This window comes from Trachurus japonicus, chromosome 5, assembly GCF_045865225.1.
Source record: "Trachurus japonicus isolate A0001 chromosome 5, Traja_1.0".
NCBI lineage: Eukaryota > Metazoa > Chordata > Actinopteri > Carangiformes > Carangidae > Trachurus > Trachurus japonicus.
Genome location: NC_140911.1, coordinates 24,368,587 through 24,392,302, shown reverse-complemented (window position 1 = coordinate 24,392,302; position 23,716 = coordinate 24,368,587). Strand labels below are relative to the sequence as shown.

Here is a 23,716-nt window from a genome sequence, read left to right as displayed (position 1 = left end):
ATGACATCATTAGCCTTTTCAATGCGAGGCCAAGAAGACTCCGCCTTGTGTAGTGCAAAAGCAGGTAAGCCGGTGTTTAATTTTTTGTCAGTTTCATCATTACAAGGAGGTGGTGGTTTTATCATTGTCATCTGACTGATTTTGACTATAGTATTAACGAAATAGAGTATTCTACTAGGAAATTATATGCAAAAAATATATATATCAGTCCATAAGTTTTTTTTCCCCCTCCTGTCATATGATTTTAAACATGTATAAACTTAAATGAATAAATAAAATAAATCAGGCCCATCCAGAATTTTTCAGGCCCACCCATCAGTCACATATTCTGTATCCGCCACTGATAGAGACAGAGTACTGGAGTTTTTTTAATTCACCCAGATCTGTTCCATACCAGATAGGCATACCCGGTGGTGGAATAGCACAGGGCTAATGCTGTTGTTCGCAGCATACTTGGGTGAGGCCCCCACTTAGAGCTTGTTAAAGGTGTACAAAAAAGAAAACTGAATTTGAGCCCACTCTGGATCATAAAATTAATGTGATAACTCATCTATCAGACGATGTAGGCCAAACTTTGTGCAAAATTCTATTTTTGAGTAAATCCGGGATGAAAGTGTGTATTTTTTTTTCGCATTGGATAATGCAGGCGCATGGATTATACATCAGCCTGTACACGATTCATCAGCCACTGATATTGGATCCGTCATCCGTCATTCAAACGTCTGAGACACGCACACACACGGAGCTCGGGCTCGCCCCAAGCTTTGAATATCCCGCCCGCTCGATAACGACCAATCAAATTCATTTTCCTTACTCGGGTAAACTCGTGTTGCAGCTCGTGACAACTCGGCGCGACAAACAGGACAAACGGCCATTTCTGTACACCTTTAAGCCTGTTTCTGGTGGTGGTTTGTGTTCCTAATGTGTTTTCTGTAACTTAGGGTACAGTCTAAGGGCCATGATATGATTGCTGCTTCATCGAACGTACGCGTACACAACGTGTCGTGTCTGTGCCGGTCTGTGCATATACTTGTTGCAGCACTACACAGCCAAAACTGACAATACTGGCGGTCTCCACTTGGGGCAGACAACAGAAATATAACCCGGAAATTGTGAAACGCCCCACCGATCTGTTGCCAACTATATTGACAGTGATGTCTGTCACTATGTAATGGCATAGAGTTTCGCACCAGGTCTGTCAGTCTCTCTTCAAAAGTTTCCATCATTGCTCTGACAGTGACTCCCTCTGTTCTGGTCTGATCTCGTCAATGTGTCCATTCACAAGTTCCTCTAGCCGTCATGTCAATATTGCAACTCAAGCACGCGCTGTCGCGCCACGGCACCTTGTGTCGAGATGTGCGACCGTGGCCGATGCATCAAACAAACGCAGGTAACGCATGGCAGCCATGATGAGCTTGCATTGTTTGCAAGAAGTACATACTGTGTATCAGAGGGGATACACCCAGGGACACTGGATGGTTGTTTTCTAGCCTCATAATGTCCCAGGTTATGTTAAGTTCCCATTTTTGAGGTGGAAACTGCAAATTTGGATCTTCCCAGGGTTTGGGTGCAGCTGGTTTTCTAGAATGTATGTTGACATATTTGAAAGGCCTCAGCTTCTGGGAAATCATGCTGCTGCATTGCATGGACTAGGTCATCCTCATAGATGAACCTGCTGCATCCTTCCAGTAGGGGTTGGTCATTGGTGTACACATGTACACAGGTGACAGACACTACCCTGTAGCAGCCCACTGGTCTGGAGGTCTGCTTTTCTTCTTTCTTTGCCTCGCAGTCGGGGGATGCTGCGCCCGGGATGGGGCTCCTGTTGCTGTAAGGGCAGCTATGTTTTGGACAGCTCTCTCAGCAACTCGGGGTTGACAGGGAGAAGCTGTTTAACCGCACTATGGGCCAGGGGGAGCCGCTTGCCTTTGTAGTGGGACTGGGTGGGCTCCGCTATTACGTTTGCACATATCGATCTTCCCTGGTGGTAGGTCTTTTTAGCCAGGGCTGGGGCCACAAAGATGTCATCTTCCTCCTCGTCCTCTGATATGAGGAACGAGGCATAGTCGTCATCCTCTGCAAGGCTGATCTCCAGCACGTTTTCCTCAGGAGACGTGGTGCCTGGAGATGCTTGCACTGGGTGGCCTAGTTGTAGTCCGTCTCCGGGATTCCCGAGACATGTCCACGTCTTTCTCTGCGGCTGCGTCGGCAAGGCTAACTTGGCGGGCTCGCCTGCGCCTGAGGCTCTTGACTGTGAACACTTTGCAGTGTCCACAGGACCCGGGGATCTCGAGGGCTAACCTGGCGTGGTCAACCCCCAGACAGGTACTGCACACTGGGTGGGTGCCCTTCCCCGAAATTTTGTTCCCGCAGCCACAGGGTCGAGAGTCTCCTCTGGTGTGAGGGTTTTTCGCGGTCGCCATCTCGCTGATGAGCTGGAGTGCACGCAGGAAAAAAGGGACCATTGCTAGCTGGTGTGTTAGCTGGGGTCAAGGGAAGTAGCTAGGGTGACCAGACGTCCCGGATTTTCAGGGACAGTCCCCGATTTGGCCGACCTGTCCCCGGTTAAAGCTGTCCCCGAAAATGTCCCCGATTTGAATGAGGGAGAAAAAAAGTTGCGTATGGATGCAAACTCCAGTTATTATGGTTAAACCATAGGGTTAAACCAGTATAACTAACGCGCTGACGTTACGTGTGCGGTAAATGGCTTGTGTCGACCGGCTGGTCTCTTTTTGTTAGCTTTTTATTTTATTTTATAAAACACACGCGCTGCGCACATCCACGCCAGAACAGCAGAGCTCCTCTGCTCCTCTGCTCATCTGTGCAGCTGCAGGTGAGTGACGGGGGAGCCGGCTGGAGAGCGCCTCCTTTTTATTTTAGGGGCACCGTCCTTACAGGGTGAAACACGCGTTGCAGGTTGCACTAGAGTTTGTTCTGACTTTCTATCGCAAGGAGTGCACAGCATAAGTGCATAAGTCCTCTCATGAAACACTTTGCTGTGAAATATGGCTTAAGTCACGAATGGAAGTGTGCACGTGTTGACAAGCTCCCATGAGTTGATTGACATATAAAAAAACAAAGAAAAAACATAAGAAGAAGAAGAAGAAGAAGAAGAAGAAGAAGAAGAAGAAGAAGAATCAGAGTCAAATCAGAATCAAATTCTTCAGTTTGTGTCCAAACAAACATTTAGCTCCTAAAAATAATTTGGCTTTGTTGAGCATTTATGTCTGTAATAGTGACTGTCTGGCAGAGTTGGCTAATGAAATAGGACTCTTTTATGTCAATGGGTGTAGTGGCAGAAGCCTGCACAATGACCAGGCCTTAGCAATGACCATTGCTGAGTCAGAATGAACTAACTACACTGTAAGAGACACAATTTGTATTATATTTACTGTATTAGGCTGCACTGTGTCATTTTGTAACATTTTTGGTTAGTGGTGTGCCACAGGATTTTTTTATGAACAAAATGTGCCATGGCTCAAAAAAGGTTGAAAAACACATAGCTAAGAATCCACCCAGGAGTGTGAAAGTGTTTGTTTGTGGCAGAAGCCTCCAGCACTGGCTTCTGTTTTGTTGTTGTTGTTTTTGTCCTGGTTGTTTTTCTGGTTTTGATTGTTACAGCTCTAATGTTAAATGCTGGAGACATACGATAGAATAAACAGCTCCTGCAGCCTGAACAGAGGTGGCTATTCTCTAATTATAATACATAGCATTTGATGATGTTGTTTATTGCTGATGCTGTTGAACTGGTAGCCAGAAGTGACTGACAGGTTGGAAGGGTTAAGGGTAACTTCTTATTGGCTACTCATTTACTTTGTCAAAATACATTAACATGTAATTGCCCCTGTTATTCATTTCATAACGATAACATTTGAATTTTGACCACCGCGCTGAAAATGTCCCCGATTTTCATTTCGGAAATCTGGTCACCTTAGAAGTAGCTGGCGTGCTAGCTAGCTCAACCAACCGAAAAAAAACAAACATTTTTTTTGGCAAAGATTTGTAGCACTTTATTGGATCTGTTTATGTTTATCCTATCATTTTTCTCTGACTCTGAAGACAACCATTGTTGTTTTTACATAGGGGAGGTATTTTCACAAACCTCTTCCACCTCTCTTGCACAATGTTGAACTTCCACTATTTGCATTGTTTTTATGTAAATAATGTGCAAGTAAACGTAACTACGGTAATAAACTAAACAAAAGGACAAGATGAAATGAAAACTGAGGATATTTCAAGTTTGGCAGTTAAACATATCATTAAGATTCTCTATGTTTATATCAATAAAATAAAAATATATTCTGACCATACAAATTTTTGCACTGTAATAAACTATGGTAAGGGTGGTCTGATTGTTGCCAACAAAAATAGGTAGGCTACTGTCCACAGAACAGCACATTTGTCAAAAATGAACGCTTTACTGGTCGATTAATATTCAACTTTCCCAGTTAGCTAAATAATTAGGTGACAACTGAAATGTCACCAATAATAACACCAATTTAGACATTCAGTAATGTAAAATCATTGCCACATTTTTTAATTAAATTTTTTTTTTTGTTAGACCTTTACTTAACCAGGTAGAGACTACTGAGATCGAAATCGCATTTACAAGGGAGACCTGGCCAAGAGGTTAACACACGTAATAATAAGATTGTACAAATCAAAAGACAGTTTACAAACAAGAAAATTAAACAATAGATTAGAAATCGAAAGCAATCTGGTGTTTCAAAGTGTGCGAGATGAGGTCACAGCAGCAATTAAAAAACACAGGCACTATTCGATGGACTCTCAAAGTTTAAAAAAGAGCGAAATGCTTCAAGTGAAATTAGTTCAGTTTACTTTAAGTTCAGTTTGGAGAGTATTCCATACAGACGGGGTGGCGAAACTGAACGCATGAACTGAATACTTCACATTTAGAGTGGACACTGCAGCAATTAAGAGGCATTTAAGGGAAGCTGATGTGCTACAGCTCATTGGTGAATTACATTCTCTATGTGTACGATGCAGTTAAACGTGACGTCCTCTGGCCTAAAGAATGTTAGGCTCATTATATTCTTGATTTTTACCACTGGGCACATAGACTCAAACACATAGCAGGCATCATTGTCTACATGGTTGCCTGCACGGTTTGTGCACATTATTTTAACCCAAAGCCCGACCCAACTGATGATTTCTACTGGAGCATCCCTGTCTGGGTTGCTGCAGCTTCAGCACAGTGTTCCAATTTCACACAGTGCTGATTTTCATCTGAATTGTGGGTTGTTCAAGTGCCATCTCCAAAAGACAACGATTTGATGAGGTTTCAGATGTATTTATACAGCCCAAAATCACAAATGACAAGATTGCCTTAATGGCTTTAACAGTATAAAGCTTGGCAACACCTTCTGTCCTATGAGCCTTGAATCAGACAAGGATTCAACATAAAAAAATACCCTCGACTGCGGTGTGCCTCTACCAATGAGTCAGGTTGTCACAGTTTCCCTGTCTGTTCCTGAGTCAGTGTTATTGCAAAACATTATGATGTCTCAATGGAATTGAAGTTTTACGATTTGGATATAAAATGTTTTCACTTGGTGCAGTGGTAGTTAGTGCTTTCAGTGGAGTTTGCAGGTTTGCCCCATGTCTGTGGATTCTCACCGGGTGATCCAAAAACATGTGCTATAGGTTAACTGACCATAGGTGTGTGTGTGTGTGTGTGTGTGTGTGTGTGTGTGTGTGTCTTGTTTGTCTCTATGTCGGCCCTGCGATGGACTAGCGACCCTTTTCCCACCCTACGTCAGCTGGGATTGGCTCCAGCCCCCCTGCAACCCTAGCAGTGTAGGGTGAATGTTTTCACTTCATTTTGTCCTCAGGCCTACCCGCACTGAGAAGGATGTATTCACAGAGATTTGGATCAATACTCCAAATGTTTTACTTTGTGGATATGACCAGCTGGGCAATGAAATTCAACCACAGGCCAAATGGCTGCAAAAACAAACAGGTTTCAGATTTCCTATTCAGATGGCCAATTAGTCAGCAAACAGAGCCCTCATTTGCATTCATTAAACTGAATCTAAACTTCTGTACCATGAGGAAAGATTTAACATTTGTGAATTTAAATAGACTGTTAATGGTATAACAATGGACAACAAGCCATCAAATGACACCAAATAGACCACGATATAGAAATGCATTATCACTTCATTGTCGACTTATTGAATTCAAGGGACAGTTGAAACATACTGTGGCCTCAATAAATTTTATATGAAACATTTGAATATATTTCCAAGCATAAATGAATGTGAATTTGCCCCCATTCACTTGCACTGGCAGCATGACAGAAAGTGATCTCTTTGATGTCCAATATTAACAGAAGGAATAAATACAGCAAGAAAACAACAGGTCTCTATCTTCATATGGGCTTCTGAATATACTGTTTTAAGACAGACTGAACCTGTCCTTTAAATTGGGCTAAATTTTTAATCCATTTTGACATTGTTTAATTTTCAGTAAATAGTAATTTTATTTATTTTAATTTATTGTTCACAAATCTGGCTAAATCCGTGTTAATGAGCACTTCTCCTTTGCCGAGATAATCCATCCACCTCACAGGTGTGGCATTGCATATCAAGATGACAGCATGAATATTGCACAGGTGTGGTTTAGGCTGGCCACAATAGAATGTGCAGTTTTACTGTAATGGGGGGGGGGGGGGGGGTATCTGGTGTGACCACCATTTGTAGTCACAGTACAACACATCTCCTTCGCATAGAGTTGATCAGGTTGTTGATTGTGGCCTGTGGAGTGTTGGTCCACATCTCTTCAATGGCTGTGCAAAGTTGTTGTAAACGCCGATCCAGAGCATCCCACAGATGCTCAATGGGTGACGTGTCCAGTGAGTATGCTGGCCATGCAAAACTGGGATGTTTTCAGCTTCCAGGAATTGTGAACAGGTCCTTGCAACATGGGGCCGTGCATTATCATGCTGCAACATGATGTGATGGTTGTGGATGAATGGCACAACAATGGGCCTCGGGATCTGGTCACGGTATCTCATTCAAAATGTCATCAATAAGGGGAGGTGCGTGGCGCAGTGGGTAGAGCGGCCGCCCCATGTAGAGGCTACAGTCCTCGCCGCAGGCGTCCCCGGTTCGAATCCCGCGTCGGGCAGACCTTTCCTGCGTGTCATTCCCCCTCTCTCTGCCTCCCCATTTCCTGTCTATCTCTACTGTCATCACTATCAAATAAAGGCAAAAAGCCGAAAAATATACTTAAAAAAAAAAAAAAATGTCATCAATAAAATGAACCAGTGTTCGTTGTCCATAACATACGCCTGCCAATAGCATAATCCCACCGCCACCTTGGGCCACTCGAACGTTGACATCAGCAAACCGCTGACCCACACGACGCCATACACGCTGTCTGCCATCTGCCCTGAACAGTGAAAACCGTGATTCATCCGTGAAGAGAACACCTCTCCAAAGTGCCAGACTCCATCGAATGTGAGCATTTGCCCACTCAAGTTGGTTATGACGACAAACTGCAGTAAGGTCGAGACCCCAATGAGGACGACGAGCATGCAGATGAGCTTCCCTGAGACGGTTTCTGACAGTTTGTGCAGAAATTCTTTGGTTATGCAAACCAATTGTTGCAGCAGCTGTCGGGTGGCTGGCCTCAGACGATCTTAGCCAGATTTGTGAACAATATTTGAGAGAAATAGTTCTTTTAGAAAAAGTTTTAGATCTTTGAGTTCAGCTCATAAAAAATTAGAGTAAAAACAAAAGTGTTGTGTTTATATTTTCATTCAGTGTAAATGACTAGGGCTGTCCACATTCTTTTGGCCATATAAAATGTATCAGTTGAAGCAAAGGCAATATACTGAAAATGATAATGCACCACATGTGGCTAATGTTCTAGGTGAAAAAGAGTCACCAGACGCACAACGAGGATCTCGAAGTCAATGTCTCTTTATTGAAGCTATGCACAGAATCTGTCATGGGAAAGGAGCTCCCCGAACAGAGAAATTCATCAGTATTTCAGCACAATGCAGAGTACTCAAAGACACATTATACAGCCGAGCAACGGCCACATTGTCTCTTATGTTGCAAGGAAGATGTTTTCAAAACATTGCCTCTCAGAGGCGTCTGCATACTGCCGCTATCTTCAAGGCCACTTTGCAAAATTAAAACTGGACTGAGACTTCTCACAAAAATTTCCAGGAAAACAGGACATATAATCAACATGGTAAAGTGAACACTCAGTATTTTTCCATCCCCATCCAATACTAAAACTAACACATCATGCAAAACATTGACACGACAACAAATCCACCATATCAAGTCTCTGTCTGAGGGTCTGCAGACACTCGTCCACCAAGTCCATCCCTTTGATCTGTCATTCGTTAACTTTGTGAGCTCGCCTGCAGAACGTCCAGTTATGTTCCACTGTGTTCTCGTTGGCTCGTTCACTCATGTGGTGAACACGTGTGTTGCGTATTGTGAAGCCCTGGAAAAAATTAACAAGACAGACAAACAGAGTTATTTCCCATGATCTATTCTGATTTTGCTATTAATAAAGAATTAGGGGGAAAAAACCCAAACCAAAACAAAGAGTGCCGTTTCATACAGCTTTTGAGATGAAGTCGAGCAGGTGGACACGCAGGCTGACTTCCTGTTGGTGGTCGCATGGTCCAAAAGTGAAGGACACCTGGTAGTCTCTGGTGTCCATCATATGTTTGTTCCACTTTGTGAAACTGCTGGAAATGGACTCTAACACTGAATGGACCTTTAAGAGAGAGAATCATATATCAAATCATTAGAAATTATTACGTTATTATTTTAAACACACACACTTATACACTGACTTGAAACCCACTACCTCACACAAACTGTCATTTATTGGTCATATGGACAATATTCTATCTTGCCTGTCTTTTGCACTGTTTTTATTTATTTCTATTTACACTCGTGTCAATGTGAATAACTGCCTGTGTGTGCTTTTTAATTGCCCCTTGGGGACAAATAAAGTTTTATTGAATTTAAAGGACAATTCCAGGCGAATTCAACTCAGGGGTGTATTTTCCTATCATTTTAGGTCTAAAAGAATGAATCTGAAGATTTTCAGTTTAATCGCTCCTGTTTTGCGGTAGTTGTGTTTGTCCCCGCATCGCCACGGCAGCAATGAATGGGAGTGGATGTAAGTTCCGCTGTTTAGGCTGTTTCCAGCCCTCAAAGCCGCATTTTTTTTCCACAGACAGCATCAGATGGCGACTCAAACATGCACCGAGAAGTTTATTTACTTCAAGCAAGCTGACATGTTTGTAAAAGTCGATCTAATTCAAAGTCTCCTGGAGTCTCGCGCGAGACCCAGTTGCCGTGCTCGGTGTGTTCACATGCAGTGGGAAAAGCTACCGTTTGTGTCATAAACACAGGAATATCAACTCTTTACTTGCTTCAAGTAAAAAAAACTTCTCGGCGCATCTTTGAGTAGCCACCTGACGCTGTCTGTGGAAAAAAATGTACACTTCAAGCAAGTAAAGAGTTGATATTCCTGTGTTTATGACACAAGCGGTAGCTCCTACTGCACCTGAATACACCAGCACTGCAACTTCGGGCTCGCGCGAGACTCCGGGAGACTTTGAATTAGATCTAGTTTTACAAACATGTCGGCTTGCTTGAAGTAAATAAACTTCTCGGTGCATGTTTGAGTAGCCATCTGACGCTGTCTGTGGAAAAAAAATGCGGCTTTGAGGGCTGGAAACAGCCTAAACAGCGGAACTTACATCCACTCCCATTCATTGCTGCCGTGGCGATGCGCGGACAGACGCAACTACCGCAAAACAGGAGCGATTAAACTGAAAATCTTCAGATTCATTCTTTTAGACCTAAAATGATATGAAAATACACCCCTGAGTTGAATTCGCCTGGAATTGTCCTTTAATTGAATTATCATGCTGTTGATTAATAGTGGTTTTGTTTGTAGTTCATGTCTTTATGTCAGCAAGGTTTGGTATGACAAATAATTTTGCCACGTTATATCAGTACAACCCCGGGCAGACCTGTTTGCTCTCACCTTCGTGGTGATGGTGAGCTGGGTGATGATGACTGCGACGGGGTTGGAGTACTTTGATAGCTTCCTGGTGCTGGACAGCTCCACTACTTCCTCATAGGTGTCAGTGGGGTAGGGCAGCGCAGGTTTGGGGTCTCCAAGGCACTGGATCAGGGGCTCAATCTGATAGAAGTCAGCCTCCTTCCGGAGCAGCTCCGTCTCCTTGAAGTCGCACGGTAACGTTAGCTCTGAAGTCCGCAGGAAGTTGAGAATGTAGCTGAAACAGCAGAAACACAGACGGGATCGGTCCAGGTGCAAAACTCTGAGCTGTCAGTTGAAGTCAGGACAAGAGAGGAGAAAGCTGCTGTATATTCACACCACAAACAACTTATCCAGACTGGAAGAAGTTTGTTTCAGTTTTTCTAACATTTGAGTTTGAGTCATTCCCGTCTTGAAGGATCAGGTCATTTTATTCTGTATCAAATCTTCAACAAATCCTCTTAAAAGACCAAAAACAGCAATATGAGTCTGCCTCTTTTCTGTGGCTCTCAAGCCAAAGTCAACTGGTGCCTACTGAAACTGTTAAATAAATAAATAAAAAAATACAGCTGGTCTCTGTAGTTTTTAGTGAATATTATTAAACCATGAGGAGCTGAACTATTTTCAGCTGTAAATTCATCCACAATTGGCACTCCAGTATTTACACTTATGGGATGGTCTGTGGGTTGGATAAGTCAAAATAAACTACTGTGTGTGTGTCTTTATGGTAATGAGGGAACATGTCACCCAGTTCAACAGTGTGGCTCATTAACGTGTATTTTATAAGATCGGGCATTGGCAAGACAACTTTTTCATTGAATCTGCAGACATTAAAAAAATAAATAATCACCAGTGAGATATTTTCACTCCTTTGTAACTGAATGGATATTACACCAGGAGCATGAAGCTGCTGATTTAGGCCTGTAGGGCTTGCAAAGTGACAAACGGCACCGCTGCACTCTGAAACCCAATATTTCCATTGGCCTGCACTGCTTCCCTGTAGCACAGCACTGGGCAAGCACGAGCAAGTGCTGCAGCCAAAGTTCAATCTAGTTGAACCTCTGCGCTGTGACGCAGGCCAATACAGCCAATAGAAGCAAGGCATCCAGCCAGACAGGAAGACAAATGCAAAGTAGACGAGAAACCGTTGCCTTGGAAACGCAGTTTCTTCCCCAGATGCTCTCTGTACCTGAGGCTCCCTAAGCCTCTGCCCTGCTGCTCTCCTTCTCCTTGTCATAAGCAGGGCAAATGCTAACCCTTGTTTTTTTTCTAGCTCTATATTAAACATGAATCATTGTTGCTAATGAACTAAACTCCACCTATGTTCCCGTCCTCTACGACTCCATCCAGGCAGGGAGCGCAGTGAACGCTGCGTTGTTGTGTGTAATTTGTTGTGTAGCTAAATTCAGATTGCGTTAATGCTAAAGCCTGGTTTATGCTTCTGCGTCGTGTAATGGTAAATTTGAATATTCCTTTGTTTTAATCACTTGAGACGTCCCCACACCCTGCTTTCCCCCCAAGGTATCAGAACTCCTTTTGTTTGTTACCCATTTACCCACGCTAGAAATCTCGTTCTGAAATCTCGCGATAACTCGCGGCAAAACACTGGTGGGGAATACTGTTACCTGACTGAGGTGGAGAGACGACCGGAGAATTTACAAATTGTAACAACAAAATGTTGGGCTGCTCTTCGCGCAGCTTTCACAGACTACCTTACTTCGACACAGACACGCTGAAGTTATGGCTAGCTGTGCTACAAATGGATGCTGACACTCCTGTCGATGCACTGCGCCGTGCCGACCACAGGGTCTGCTGTGACCACTTTGACCGGGATGACTACTGCCAGTCAAAGAAGAGACGCGCTAAAGGTAGCGACATATGTTCATTTCTCCTTTCTAGTATGTTGTCGGACACTCATTGTAACTATCTGAGCCTGTCAGTGTGAAAAAAATGCCGGTTTATAGGGCGAACTTTGACGGGAGCCACTTGCCCGGTGGAAGAGCGTTAGCTGGGCTGCAGGCTGCCTGCCCGGCTCAATACTGGAGCCACCTCAATAAAAGTATTATCCATCACTCACATATACAGAAAAACATATGAAAACAGGGCCCAGGTTGAAAAAAACCGAAGTTTCCCTTTAAGGCAAAAAAGCCCAAAAATATACAAAAAATTCATGAGGCCAATATGCTGACACGCATCTAAACCATAGACTGTAGATACCAACATGTATCAAATCTTTAGCCTGCTGGTAAGATGCTAACACCCCGTTAACATTTAGCATGTTAGTGACGTGCGAACTCCCTAACAACACTTAGCATGTTCATATGGCAACAAGCTAAATTTCCTATTGACATTTCACATTTTAATGTAGTAATATGCTAACTCCCGTTTAACACTTAGCTCATCAGAATATAAACGTATGTGAATTCATTACAGGGTAAATGTGCTTAATCCGACCAGCTAGCTGCATTTACTGTTCACACTGACCGAAACAGTGGGCCGTCGCGATCAATGAAGTAGTTTCCGTGTGAGTCCCTCACAGTGGGGAGGTCTCCAGTGAACATGGCTCCCAGCATGGAGTCCGGATAACGCTGCAGCGTGGACATTGACGTGCTGTACACGCAGCCGCCCACGTTCACAGTCACTGGCTCCCCCATCTGGACAGAACAGGAACAACGGTCAGAAACAACACTGAGGAACAATTTGTTTTGTTAATGCGATCTGGAGGAAACGGCGCTCACTTTAACCCCACAGTTTTTTATATATATATATGTGTAAATTTAATTTGTTGTGTGGCAGTGAACTAGGCTGCTGCTGATAATATGTACACAAAGATAAGACCCTTTGCTGACTGACTGCAGCTGTCTTGCACAAATGTTACCTTTTCACTCAGGGGAGATAGTGGAGGAATTGCAATTAAATCTATGGCAAAGGTGAGATTTAGGCAGTCAATTAATCCAAATAAATTAATTCATGTTAATGGGCTTTATGCACAGCTCCACTACTTCCTGAAATAAGCCAGCTAGTTTATTTCCTGTCTTATATTATTGGACCAACTGATTAATCCAGGTGTGCCTGACCATTGTTGTGAGGTCAGAAAATAAATAATAATAAATAAATATATTTTATTTATAATATATAATAAATAAATAAAATACATAAAAAGAAAAACATGCACACAGACACAGACACACACCATATGACCCAGGTCTCCATTCTCCATCTGCAGCCCTGGGATGGCTGACCGTGTTGATTCCCTTCAGGTCAGACTGTTGAGAAGATCATTTCTGCGTTTCCACCAACACCTGTAACAAGAGGACGAACAGCTTGTGAGATGGTTGCCATGGAGATGAGCGGCCAGCTGATGCAGCAGCGTTGCCATGGCCCAGACATCATCTGGCTGATTGGTCTTGCCTCCCTGATGTGTCCTAACTCTGCTAGCTAGTGAGAAATGGGAGGAGGAGCTGTGGGCCTCGTTTCTTCAACCTCAGACACAAAATAACGCAGATTCAGAGCAGATGAATGAACCTCCCTGTCGCTCATTAATGAAACTCACACAGCATTTTAATGAGCTGTGGCTAAATCGCGCGTCAGTTGTGTGTTTAAGGGCTGGAAATCTCTTGGTACGTCTTAGTTTCAATTGTTATTCAGCATGTTGCAAACTAAGTGAAAAACATTTTCATTCTGTTATTAAAAAAGGAACTGGTACAGATCCAGAGATATTGTTTAATTTAGGGCTGCAATGAAAATGTGTAGAAGTGTAGAAAAGAATGGCATTCAAAGAGCCAACCAATATCCAGGGCTGAAGATATTAAATTAGGACAAAGAAAAGCAGCACATTTTTTGTAATTCCATAAATTCTTCTTCTTTCCTGAAACCTGGCACCTGCATTACCCACAATGCACAACCACTGTCATAATAGTACGAGAATAAAGCCATAATACTTTAACCTGTTGTTTTCGAGGAGGAACGTTGTTAAAATGAGGACCGTACGTGGAGCATTTCGTAAAGTTGTACTTCAGTATAGGTTTCACAAACAAGGAGAACCCCACCATGTAGTTTTTTACCTTAAAATAATGTATCTAAACTCATTGAAGTGGTACATCGCAGCTCCGCTAAGCTCCAGAGCCTGAGCTCAAGCCCAGTCTCTCTGCGCCGTGTTGGGCCACCCGGCCGACCAGCCTCCCCTCCAGAGCTTTGCTTGGCCCCGCAACCGGCAACGGCGACCGCAACGGTACCGACGATGGCCGCCGCAACAAATTCATGTAGGCTACTGTGCTTCTCTGGGAACGAGGAGCAGACAGTTGCTCTTCTCAACCAGAGTACTACCAGTACCACGAATCATGGGGCTTTAATCTTTTGGCACATCAGCACCACATTGTCATCAGGATCAGGACTTTGAAAAGAATATGCAAGAAAATGCATCTGTTCCGCAGGAATAACCCGGCGGACTGCCATTTTCTCATAATATTATGACTTTTTCTCGTAAAATTATGACTTTATCCTCAATTTTTTTTCTCAATGTGGCCCTAATACTCAGTCGTATAGCATAGATCTTAGTCACAGTTGTTTTCTTTTGTTTGTTTTTTAAATCTGCTGGATCTGTGTCATGATGATTATTTTAGTTATGTGGTAATAATAAAAAAAACTCATTATCACCCAGCTCCCAGTTATTGATTGGTGCTGATCTTAAAATCTAGGGGTGGAGCACTGAATCATCACAGTAGCTGCCCGGGTTTGGACGCCGCCATGGGAGGGAGATACTGCATGTCGCTCTCTCTCTCTGCTAAGACATCGTCAAATGAAGAAGAAAATAAATGAACAAATAAAAAACTAAACCACAGACCCAAACAACACTGACTTAAGTGATATCACTTGTGGCAATAAATCCGATTTCACACTGATCACAGCTGTTTCATATATGTGGTGGTACTCAACAAGACCTGGGAACAGCGTTCACAGTGTAATGAGTTCACCTCTCTCTGACCCACCGCAGAATACAGCTAGCTGCCTCTCATTAGCAGTTGTCTTCATCTTTGCGGGCACTATAATCAGTATTTTTATATTAACAACCCACAGAGAATTATTACACAACTCTGTTCTCCACTGAACTCTGCAGAGCCTCATAACCTCCCTCAGCTTCTGGTTTTTCAGCCCGCGGCTTTACAGCTCAGAGTCAGTGCTCTCATTAACTCTGTTTCCAGCAGCAGTTCCTGGAGAAGCCTCTGAAATCCTGCAGCACACTTCCTGCTCAGCACCCGAACACCAGACAGATGCACAGGGTTCCTACACATTTGAAATGTCCAAATTCCAGACTTTTTCCAGACCCTAATTTCCAGACTTCTCGGTAAAAAAATCTAATAATTTGCGATATTTAAGTAAATAGAAAACAATTTATCATTTGTTTTCATTATTCTGAATGTGTTTGCCATTATGCAACCAAATAACTTCCAGGAGATTGTAGCTAGATACAAAATAATGAACCCAAATAACTTCAGATAAGACCAAACCAAGATAAGATCAATAAAATAAATATATTTCCATACAATAGTTTCCATTTTCCATACTTTTACAGACCTGGAAATGTATAAAATCAAATTCCATACTTTTCCATACTTTCCATACTTGCGTAGGAACCCTGGACGCAGTACGAGACGAGCTGGTGGAGCAGGTAAAGAGTCAGACTGAACATCACACAGCATGAAGAGATGCTCAGGTCAGGGGACTGTGAGGGCCGCTCTGAAGCCCCCAGCTGGAGTTTAACCAAGTGGTTCATGGTGGAGTCGCTGTAAATGCTAGCTTCCATAAGATATTTATCACCATTATAACTTTACTATTTTTTCTGTTGCTCACAGTTTGTAACAATTAACTTCACAGAGTTCTTATAATGTACACACCTTTTTAATTATTGATTTGATATTTTTCTAGGTTATGGTGTTGTTATTAGGGCCTACTAGAATGGATTTCCCCAGTGTGGGGATCAATAAAGTCACATCTTATCTTATATTTTGTGTATTGGAGCCATACTTATTTATATCCACGTGCAGGCTACTTTGTCTCCTCTGATTCTAATTGGCACACAACCCCAACAAGGAGACTACTTTCATCCTCCTGTCACATGTTGGATTTTCTCTGTTTATTTTGAGTTCATGCAGTTAAATCTCCATCTCAATCAACGTTTACTGCTTATTTTAATGTCTATTTCCTGTGGTGGTGGTTGTATTACATTTTTCTATTCCATAAAACTCGATAAAATCAGCAATTTCCTTTAGGTCAGCCTTGTTAAACCCATTGTATGATCCAAGTGAGTGAAATTAACTGTGTTGGGCTGCTTTCCACTGGTGTTGCTATGTAATTTAACTGTGGTTATTTTACAGGCCGTTTGTTGTGATGCTGCGTCACTCTGTTAGAAAGACAAGTACTGTTTTTCCCCACACATTTTAGACCCCTGAAGGCAGCAGGCTAGAAACAGCTCAGTGTTGTTGTTAATGATGAACGCAGCGTCTCTAGGTTTACTGTCGACGGCAGCAGCTGTTAGCCGGTTAGCATGATGTGTGTGTGTGGGTGAGACGTTTCACCTTTGATGGGTTAAATTAAATGTATAAATAAACTCTCATCACCTGTGACCTGTGCTCCATCGCTGCCGCCTGCTCCTGAAACACGACCCCGAGCCGGAGGAGCAATAAGCCTCTAGCCGACCCCCGCATCTCCATCCATGGCTCAGGCTCACTCACCGGCGAGCACAGGCGGGCTTCCGGGAAGTCCTATCAAAATAAGAGTCGTGTTAAAGACGAGAACAATAAAATTATAGGCTATCTATTCAGGGAAAATCGAAAAATATTTAAAATAAAACGCTTAGCTCATAAGTGCTTGGTCCTCTTTTTACATTATGTTGATTTTTTTTAAATTAATTAAAAAAAGTTAGTTAGTTAGTTAATTATGTCTCTTTTGAAATTAATAGGCCTAATACATTTTATTTCTTGGCGCCTTTCAGAGCAGCCATGGTCGCCTTACAGAAGAACAATAATACAATGGCACAGATAACAGACAACATTAGAACAGTACAGTAGCAAAATAAATAGCCTATATAATAAACATGCACAATACAGATGGCGAAAACGGATGGATAAACAATTGGGTTAGAGAGAGTAGGCAGCTTTGTGTCTTGAGGTGTGACTTGAAGGTATCAAATTAGGCCAGATGTGTAGTGGGAGAGTGTAAAGTCTGGGTGCTGAGCTGCTGAGCAGCTAAAAGCAGGAGCACCAGCATTTAAATGGGGGTGTGGTGAGCAGAGCAGCAGATGAGGAACAGCGTGGCCAAGGGGGGATATATAGGTGAAGCATGTATGGGGGACCAAAGTGGGGACCAAGCCATCGATAGGAATACTGTGGGGGTGGGCTTTGGAGCAGGGCCGTTGCTAGGAATTCTGGGGCCCCTTAAAGAATACTAAAGTTGGCCCCTCCCCCTAACTTTTCCTTTTTTTTTTCTTAGACTACGTATGTATTATCGTTTTTTATTTAGCCTTCTTTGTTTTGATGCTAATGCAGCATTACACTGCAAAAACTCAAGTATCTTAGCAAGAATATTTGTCTTATTTCTAGTCAAAATGTCATTTCTAGTCAAAACAAATCTCACTCTACTTAAAATAAGACTCATCATATTAAAAGTAGCTTGTTTTTAGACACTTTTTACTTCTTTCAAGCAGATTTTCACTTGGAATAAGTAGAACAAATCTGATAGTTGTCGCAAGTTTTTCTTCCTTATTACAAGCACAAAAAACTTACTTTCACTGGCAGATTTTTCTATTTATTGTGAATTTAAGTGAAAATTATATAAAAACAAGTTAATTTTTAGGTGATGAGTCTTATTTTAAGTGGAAAGAGATTAGTTTTGACTAGAAATGAGACATTTGGACAAGAAATATTCTTGGAAAGATGTTGAGTTTTTACAGTGTACTATGAGTATTAGTCAGGGTCTTACGCAGAATAAATCAGTCATACAAAGATTAGACTACTGGGGTTTTTTATGGGCCCCACTGGGCGCTGGGCCCCTAGAATTATCATCACCTTTCTCCCTTATACAACGGCCCTGCTTTGGAGAGTGATGACTTGGATCCAATGAGGATAACTTCACTGTTATTGCTATTCAGTTTGAGCATGGTATTTGACATCCAGTGATGGCTTACAGGCAGAGGGAGAGGGCAGCTGGGGGTGAAGTAAAGTCAGGTTTAGTGGAGATGCAAATGTGGGTGTCGTCGGCATGTCGTTAGGGGTGGATTTGGTGCCTATGAGGAGGAGCTCTGTTTTGTCACTGTTGAGTTTGAGGAAGTTGTGGCTTAGCCATGTTTTTATTGTAGAGATGCAGGTGTCGATGTGGGTGAGGGGAGGGTTTTGGGTGGCTTTGGTGCTGATGTAGATCTGGGTGTCATCATCGGCGTAACAGTGGAAGTCCAGGTTGAGTTTGCGGATGATGTGACCAAGGGGGAAGAGGCAGCAGATGAAGAGGAAAGTGGATGAAGTGGAGGACCTGTAAGAGTTGAAAAACATAATATCTGTCAAAAACTGACCACCATAGCCTTCATGAAGGTAGAATATGTGCTGACCTGCTGAAGAAGACTGCTTCATTATTGGCTGGGAGTTTCTAATAATCTGCTGAATGGATGTAGAATCAGTGTTATCAGAACAAATTCATACAAGGACCCAAGCTGAATATCAGTGAATATATGATAGATATCACTATAATTGCTCTTTTTTAATGTCTGTTTCAGGTGTGTGTGTGTGTGTGTGTGTGTGAGAGAGAAAAAAAAAAAATATATATATATATATATATATATTTTTTTTTTATGTATTTATTAGACCGACCTCCCACCACCAGGGGCAGCAGCAGCGGTGAACAGACCCTTGACAATAACAGGAAACTATTTGTTTATTAGCCGCTACATCCGGTTGGCCACAGGTCCTCTGTTTTCCACTCCGGAGACGATCCTGCAAAACATCCGTGTCTGTCTTTTTACTCCGATGTTTTTGTTGTAGTGTTGTTCAACAGACTTTGCAGCACACCACCACCCCTCCCTCCCTCCCTCCCTCCGTCCGTCCGGAGGGGCTTTGCACCGGTCCGTGTGTGCGGGGCTCGGCTCGTCCCTGCGGCTCAGCAGCGTCGCCTCCGCTCCCACAGCGATGTCCGCCGACAGAGGCTTCATCTCTGCACGTCTCACCCGCTGACTCGAGCCGGGGCTCCACGGTTCACCATGGCGAGCGAAAACAACGACACCAACGCGGGCACCGAGGGGGAGGAGGCCGGCCACCCGTCCGAGACCAACGAGCACGACTACGCGCACGCCGCGGCCGCTGCCTTCGCTGCCCCGGAGGCGCCCTCCGTCTCCGGTACCGGTACCGGGGCAGCGGCGGACGGCCCCACAGCCGGGCAGCCCCCCGTCTCCCTCACGGTAGAGCTGCCCGAACCGGCCGTCGGGGCGGAGGTGGACTGTCCCGCTGAAAACTACGTGGGTCCAGCAGCCTCCACGCCGCCGCCGCCCCCTCCCCAGCCCCGGGCCGAGGACGACCCCCAGACGGCGGCCGAGCCCGAGGGCGCCGCCGCCGCCGCGGGGTCCGGCCGGGGCGGCGGCCGGCAGCGCAGCAGGCGGCCGGAGGACAAGAACTGCGCCGGCTGCAGGGTCGAGTTTGAGCGGCAGGGTCGCCGGTTCAACCGGAGGGCGGTGTACACCTTCACCACCCCGGACACGGTGCACTGGGTCTTCCCGGAGGCCGCGGTGAACGAGAAGTCCTTCCTGTGCGAGACCTGCGTGCAGGTGATCCGGAGCAAGGGCAAACGCAAACAGACGGGGAAGAGGCGGTCTCTGTGGCTGAAACCTCCAGATACCAAACAGGTGTGTGTGTGTGTGTCATTCATCATTTCAAACACGGCTGTGAAGTGTTGATGGGCTAAAACAGTATGACTGTGTGTTTTACACTTGGAATAAGTTTCGTTGTTTTTCTGTTTGTGTTCTGTTGTTGGTTTGATGACTGCAGACAAATGCAAAAGCCAAAAAGAAGAAAGGCCGCAGGATGGGGAAGAAGGGCAAAGCAGCGTTGCTGGTGAGCAAGTCCTGCTACAAGTCTGCTTTCAAGATGCTGTGGTCGGCTAAAGGAGCCAGGAAGCCCATGCTGGAGTTCTGGACCAAGCAGCTGAAGGAGGAGGTGAGGCCGAGGACTTCAGTTGTTTCAGTTTTCACATGTTGCATTGTTTTGTCTCGGTGTCATTGTGATGCCGACCTGGCCGTTTCCTGCAGATGAAGCTGCTGTCTCGGCAGGGAGACAGCCCCTTCCAACAGAAGGTGACGAGCAGGAAGCCCCTGTTGACCTTCCCGTGGCGGCGGTGCCTGAACTGGGCCCAGGACAAAGCTCCGCTCGTCACCACCTGCCTCCGCACGCTGTTCCCCGACGTCAACAGTCTCTCCAAGAGCAGCCAGTAAGTTTGAGTTCACACCACCGTCCACAGAGCTTCACCGTGGGTCAGGGAAGTTACAGATGAACATCTGTTTGTTTGTGTGGCAGCCAGATGTCAGAGGAACAGGCACAGACGCTGCTGGAGCGCCGGACCGTGGTGGCGCTCTCCATTCCGCTCTTCACCAGGAACATATGGAAGAACAACTTCATGCAGGCTTCCCTAGGGGCCGAGCTGCGCCTGCAGGGCTGCTCCGGCTCCGCCCTCGACGCCCTCAACACCATGGGGCTGTGCCAAAACAAGGACACTGTCAGATTACTGACGCAGAGGCTCCAAAACGGCAAGAGGACGGTGAGTATACTGGTCAGTGGTGCAGCAAAACCACCAATGCACACGTTCGTCCTGTTTGAGTGAAGCTGAACTATTAACATCTGACAAAGTCTCATATTATGTGAATTAGAGACGTTGACCAGGCTCCCTCGCATCAGCAGCACCGCACTTCTAGTCACTGGCAGGTTTAGATCAGTCTGCGTTTGGGCTTCTCCTGAGGATTCATATTTCGTGAAGTTTCAAGTCTAAACTGTAAAAATAACGCTAATTCACCAGTACGGAAGCCCTAAGGGACCATTCATCCCTCGACTTTATTTCTTCTGTTTTCAAAAACTGAACTAAGCAAAGTTTCTCTTATTTTACAGCCGTGGTTTGTAATGATTGTTTCTGTCAGACGGAGGCGCTGCTCTGTGGTAAAACATAACTTACTAAGTTTGTGCTGCTTTGTGTTTTGTCAGTCAACACAGAACGGACGACAAACTTCAAAGCTGAAACAGGAACAGATGGCAGACGTGGAGGAAGAAGAAACTGAGGAAGAAGAGGAAGCAGAGGAGGAGGAGGAGGAGGAGGAGGAGGAGGAAGAGGAAGAAGAAGAGGAGGATGAAGAAGAGGTAGAGGTGGGCTTGGAGGAGGAGGATGAAGACGACGAAGACGAGGAGGAGGAAATGGAGATTGCGGAGGAGGAAGAAGTAGAAGAGGAGGAGGTGCAGGATGGAGTGCAAGAAGAAGAGGAGGAGGAGGAAGAGGAGAATCGTGCAGCTGAGGAAAAAGAGGAGAAGAAGAGAAAGAAGGAGGCAAAGAAGCAGAGGAAGGAGGAGAAGAGGAAGGAGAGAGGAAAACGAAAGGCGAAGGCGAGAGAGGATGAAGAGGAGGAGGAGGATGAAGATTCGGAGCAGAAGAAGAGGAGGGTGGTGGTGGTTCGGCTCGGCCTGCTGAAGGGACACTCCGAGGTCGGACGATCCGACCTATCGGCTCCCTAAGACGTTATCGGCCCCGCCCACGGACTCCACAGGCATTCTGGGAATAGTAGGAGGTCCGAAACTGGATGAGAGAAACTGGATGAGAGCTTTACTTTTTCATTTTTGTTTTTTTGGGATGTTTAAAAAAAAAAAATCAGTTTGAGACTGAAACGAGCTGATCTGAGTCCAGACGACCTCCACTGAACTAACGATGAAGACGCAGCCGATTGGTCACATGATTATATCTGCATCGTCCTTATTCTGACTGATGGTCGTGTGTGACAGGTCGGACCTCAGAGTGACAACCAGAAAAGACAACTTCCTGTTATTTCACTTTACACACAGACGCCGCAGCAGCTTCCAGAACACTGTTTTATTTTGGTGAGATTTTCTTTACAGGTGATTAATACGATCAAGAAACTGATCTGAAACTTAAAGTCGTACAGATGTTTCTGAACCAAAATGGGTCATTTGGTCCTAATTATACAAACAGTGGTTGAATGGAGGTGGGAATGAGTTCGACCGAAGAGTCGTTTAATGTTGCAGCTCTTTAAAGTCATAATTTGAAAATAAAGTCCTACATTTTTTTTGAAATTTAAGAAGAAAGTCTCTTTTTAAATCAATAAAATTTGTTATTTTGAGAAAAACTCCATGACATTTAGAAAACAACATGTCAGGAAGTTTACGTTTTACGCTCCTTCACTGTCATGTCAGGGTTTATCGAACTGTTTATTTAACTCGGTGTCAAAGTGAGGATGAAGAGACGGATAACACTCAAACCAAATCTGACTGAAGGATGAACTTGCTCCAAAACAAAATATCAACAACATCTGCAGCCTCCGTCTCCTCAGTGTCACAGTTATTGCAGCTGATTATTAGTAGTTTGATTATTTCTATTTCTTTTCATTTCTCTTATATGTTATTGTCTCAAAATCTACAATAAGAAAGTGATGAGCTCAGGTTGTCCACATCCCTCAAATGACAAAGCAGTTTTCTTGTTATATTACAACTGGAGCTGTTGTGATTCGTTGATTAATTGATTTGGTATTTAAGCAAGGATTAATCTGCCACTATTTTGATTATGAATTAATCATTAAGACCCTGTGCCTGGCTTCGGCTTCTCTGTGTGAGAGGATTTGCTGCTTCTTTCTGTTTTGTTTCATTATCATGTTGAAAATCTTTGGGTTTTTGAATTGTTGGTCACAAAAGAAGACATTAATCATGTTGGGCATTTTCAAGTTTCTTATATATTTAACAAGGAGTTATTGATTAGTAAAAAAAAAAAAATTACTCAATGAAAATCAGTCTTTCACAAGCCTCATTACAACTCAGAGAAGTTTGATGAAATAACATTTTCCCAGTTGCGTCTTTCTCAGAGGTTATACTTTTCACATCGGCCAAGTTCTTGTTAATTGAAACTTACTGTCATGGTAATATTACTGTTTTTTGTTGTTGTTTTTCATTTTTCTGAAAGGTAAAATGAAGATAGTGTTAATGAAACATTCCTAGTTTGACGTGGTTGTAAATTAGAAGTGAACAACCAACCATCGTCCACTCCAACCAACAATATATACTGGGAGGACAATTTCTGTCGATAAAATAATTTTGATTGTTTTATAAAGTTTTCTCCAATATTTTTGAATGTGACAGATCCCTTGTCTTGAAAACCATCAGCCTCCAATACAGCAGCCCTGAAAGGCCAGTGTTTTTATCATTTCAAGACAAGGATCTTTTTTTTAGGGTCATTTTCGTAAGTTTATTGTTTGGGGGAGAAAGAAAAACACAAGTTATATGCAAAGGAGCATCTGCACTGATACTGGATTAGTGATGCATTTCATCCCCTTATGACAAAAACCAGTATTATAAAAGCAGACACAAAAAATCCTTTGCAGAAAGTTTTTTTTTTGTCTTTAAAAATGACC

At 43.8% G+C, this 23,716-nt stretch overlaps 2 protein-coding genes across 2 annotated transcripts; one reads left to right on the top strand and one right to left on the bottom strand.

The window, feature by feature from the left end:
• Nucleotides 1-7,930: 7,930 nt before the first annotated feature.
• Nucleotides 7,931-16,801, bottom strand: kctd6a (potassium channel tetramerization domain containing 6a). The gene is made up of 6 exons (XM_085776913.1): nt 16,683-16,801; nt 13,259-13,367; nt 12,550-12,719; nt 10,051-10,303; nt 8,605-8,763; nt 7,931-8,484 (listed from the first exon to the last, which is right to left on the bottom strand). Exons 2-6 carry the CDS (start codon nt 13,283-13,285, stop codon nt 8,374-8,376), a joined length of 720 nt encoding a protein of 239 aa, XP_085633039.1. The 5' UTR covers nt 13,286-13,367; nt 16,683-16,801; the 3' UTR covers nt 7,931-8,373.
• Nucleotides 16,802-19,233: 2,432 nt separating this feature from the next.
• On the top strand, nt 19,234-22,045 carry LOC146987643 (uncharacterized). Its single transcript, XM_085776911.1, has 5 exons — nt 19,234-19,948; nt 20,091-20,258; nt 20,351-20,529; nt 20,616-20,856; nt 21,294-22,045. The coding sequence occupies exons 1-5, from the start codon at nt 19,310-19,312 to the stop codon at nt 21,813-21,815; spliced, it is 1,749 nt and encodes a 582-aa protein (XP_085633037.1). The 5' UTR covers nt 19,234-19,309; the 3' UTR covers nt 21,816-22,045.
• Nucleotides 22,046-23,716: the final 1,671 nt, after the last annotated feature.

Bases quoted from the DNA above. Each gene is read 5' to 3' on its own strand.
- kctd6a (XM_085776913.1), bottom strand. From the start codon at position 13,285: ATGGAGAATGGAGACCTGGGTCATATG. The intron at 10,304-12,549 runs GTCAGTGTGAAC...CTGCTGTTTCAG, and splicing joins CGCGACGGCCCACTGTTTCG to CTACATTCTCAACTTCCTGC. The intron at 8,764-10,050 runs GTGAGAGCAAAC...TCTCTCTTAAAG, and splicing joins AGCTCACCATCACCACGAAG to GTCCATTCAGTGTTAGAGTC.
- LOC146987643 (XM_085776911.1), top strand. From the start codon at position 19,310: ATGGCGAGCGAAAACAACGACACCAACGCGGGCACCGAGGGGGAGGAG. The intron at 19,949-20,090 runs GTGTGTGTGTGT...TGATGACTGCAG, and splicing joins AACCTCCAGATACCAAACAG to ACAAATGCAAAAGCCAAAAA. The intron at 20,259-20,350 runs GTGAGGCCGAGG...CGTTTCCTGCAG, and splicing joins CCAAGCAGCTGAAGGAGGAG to ATGAAGCTGCTGTCTCGGCA.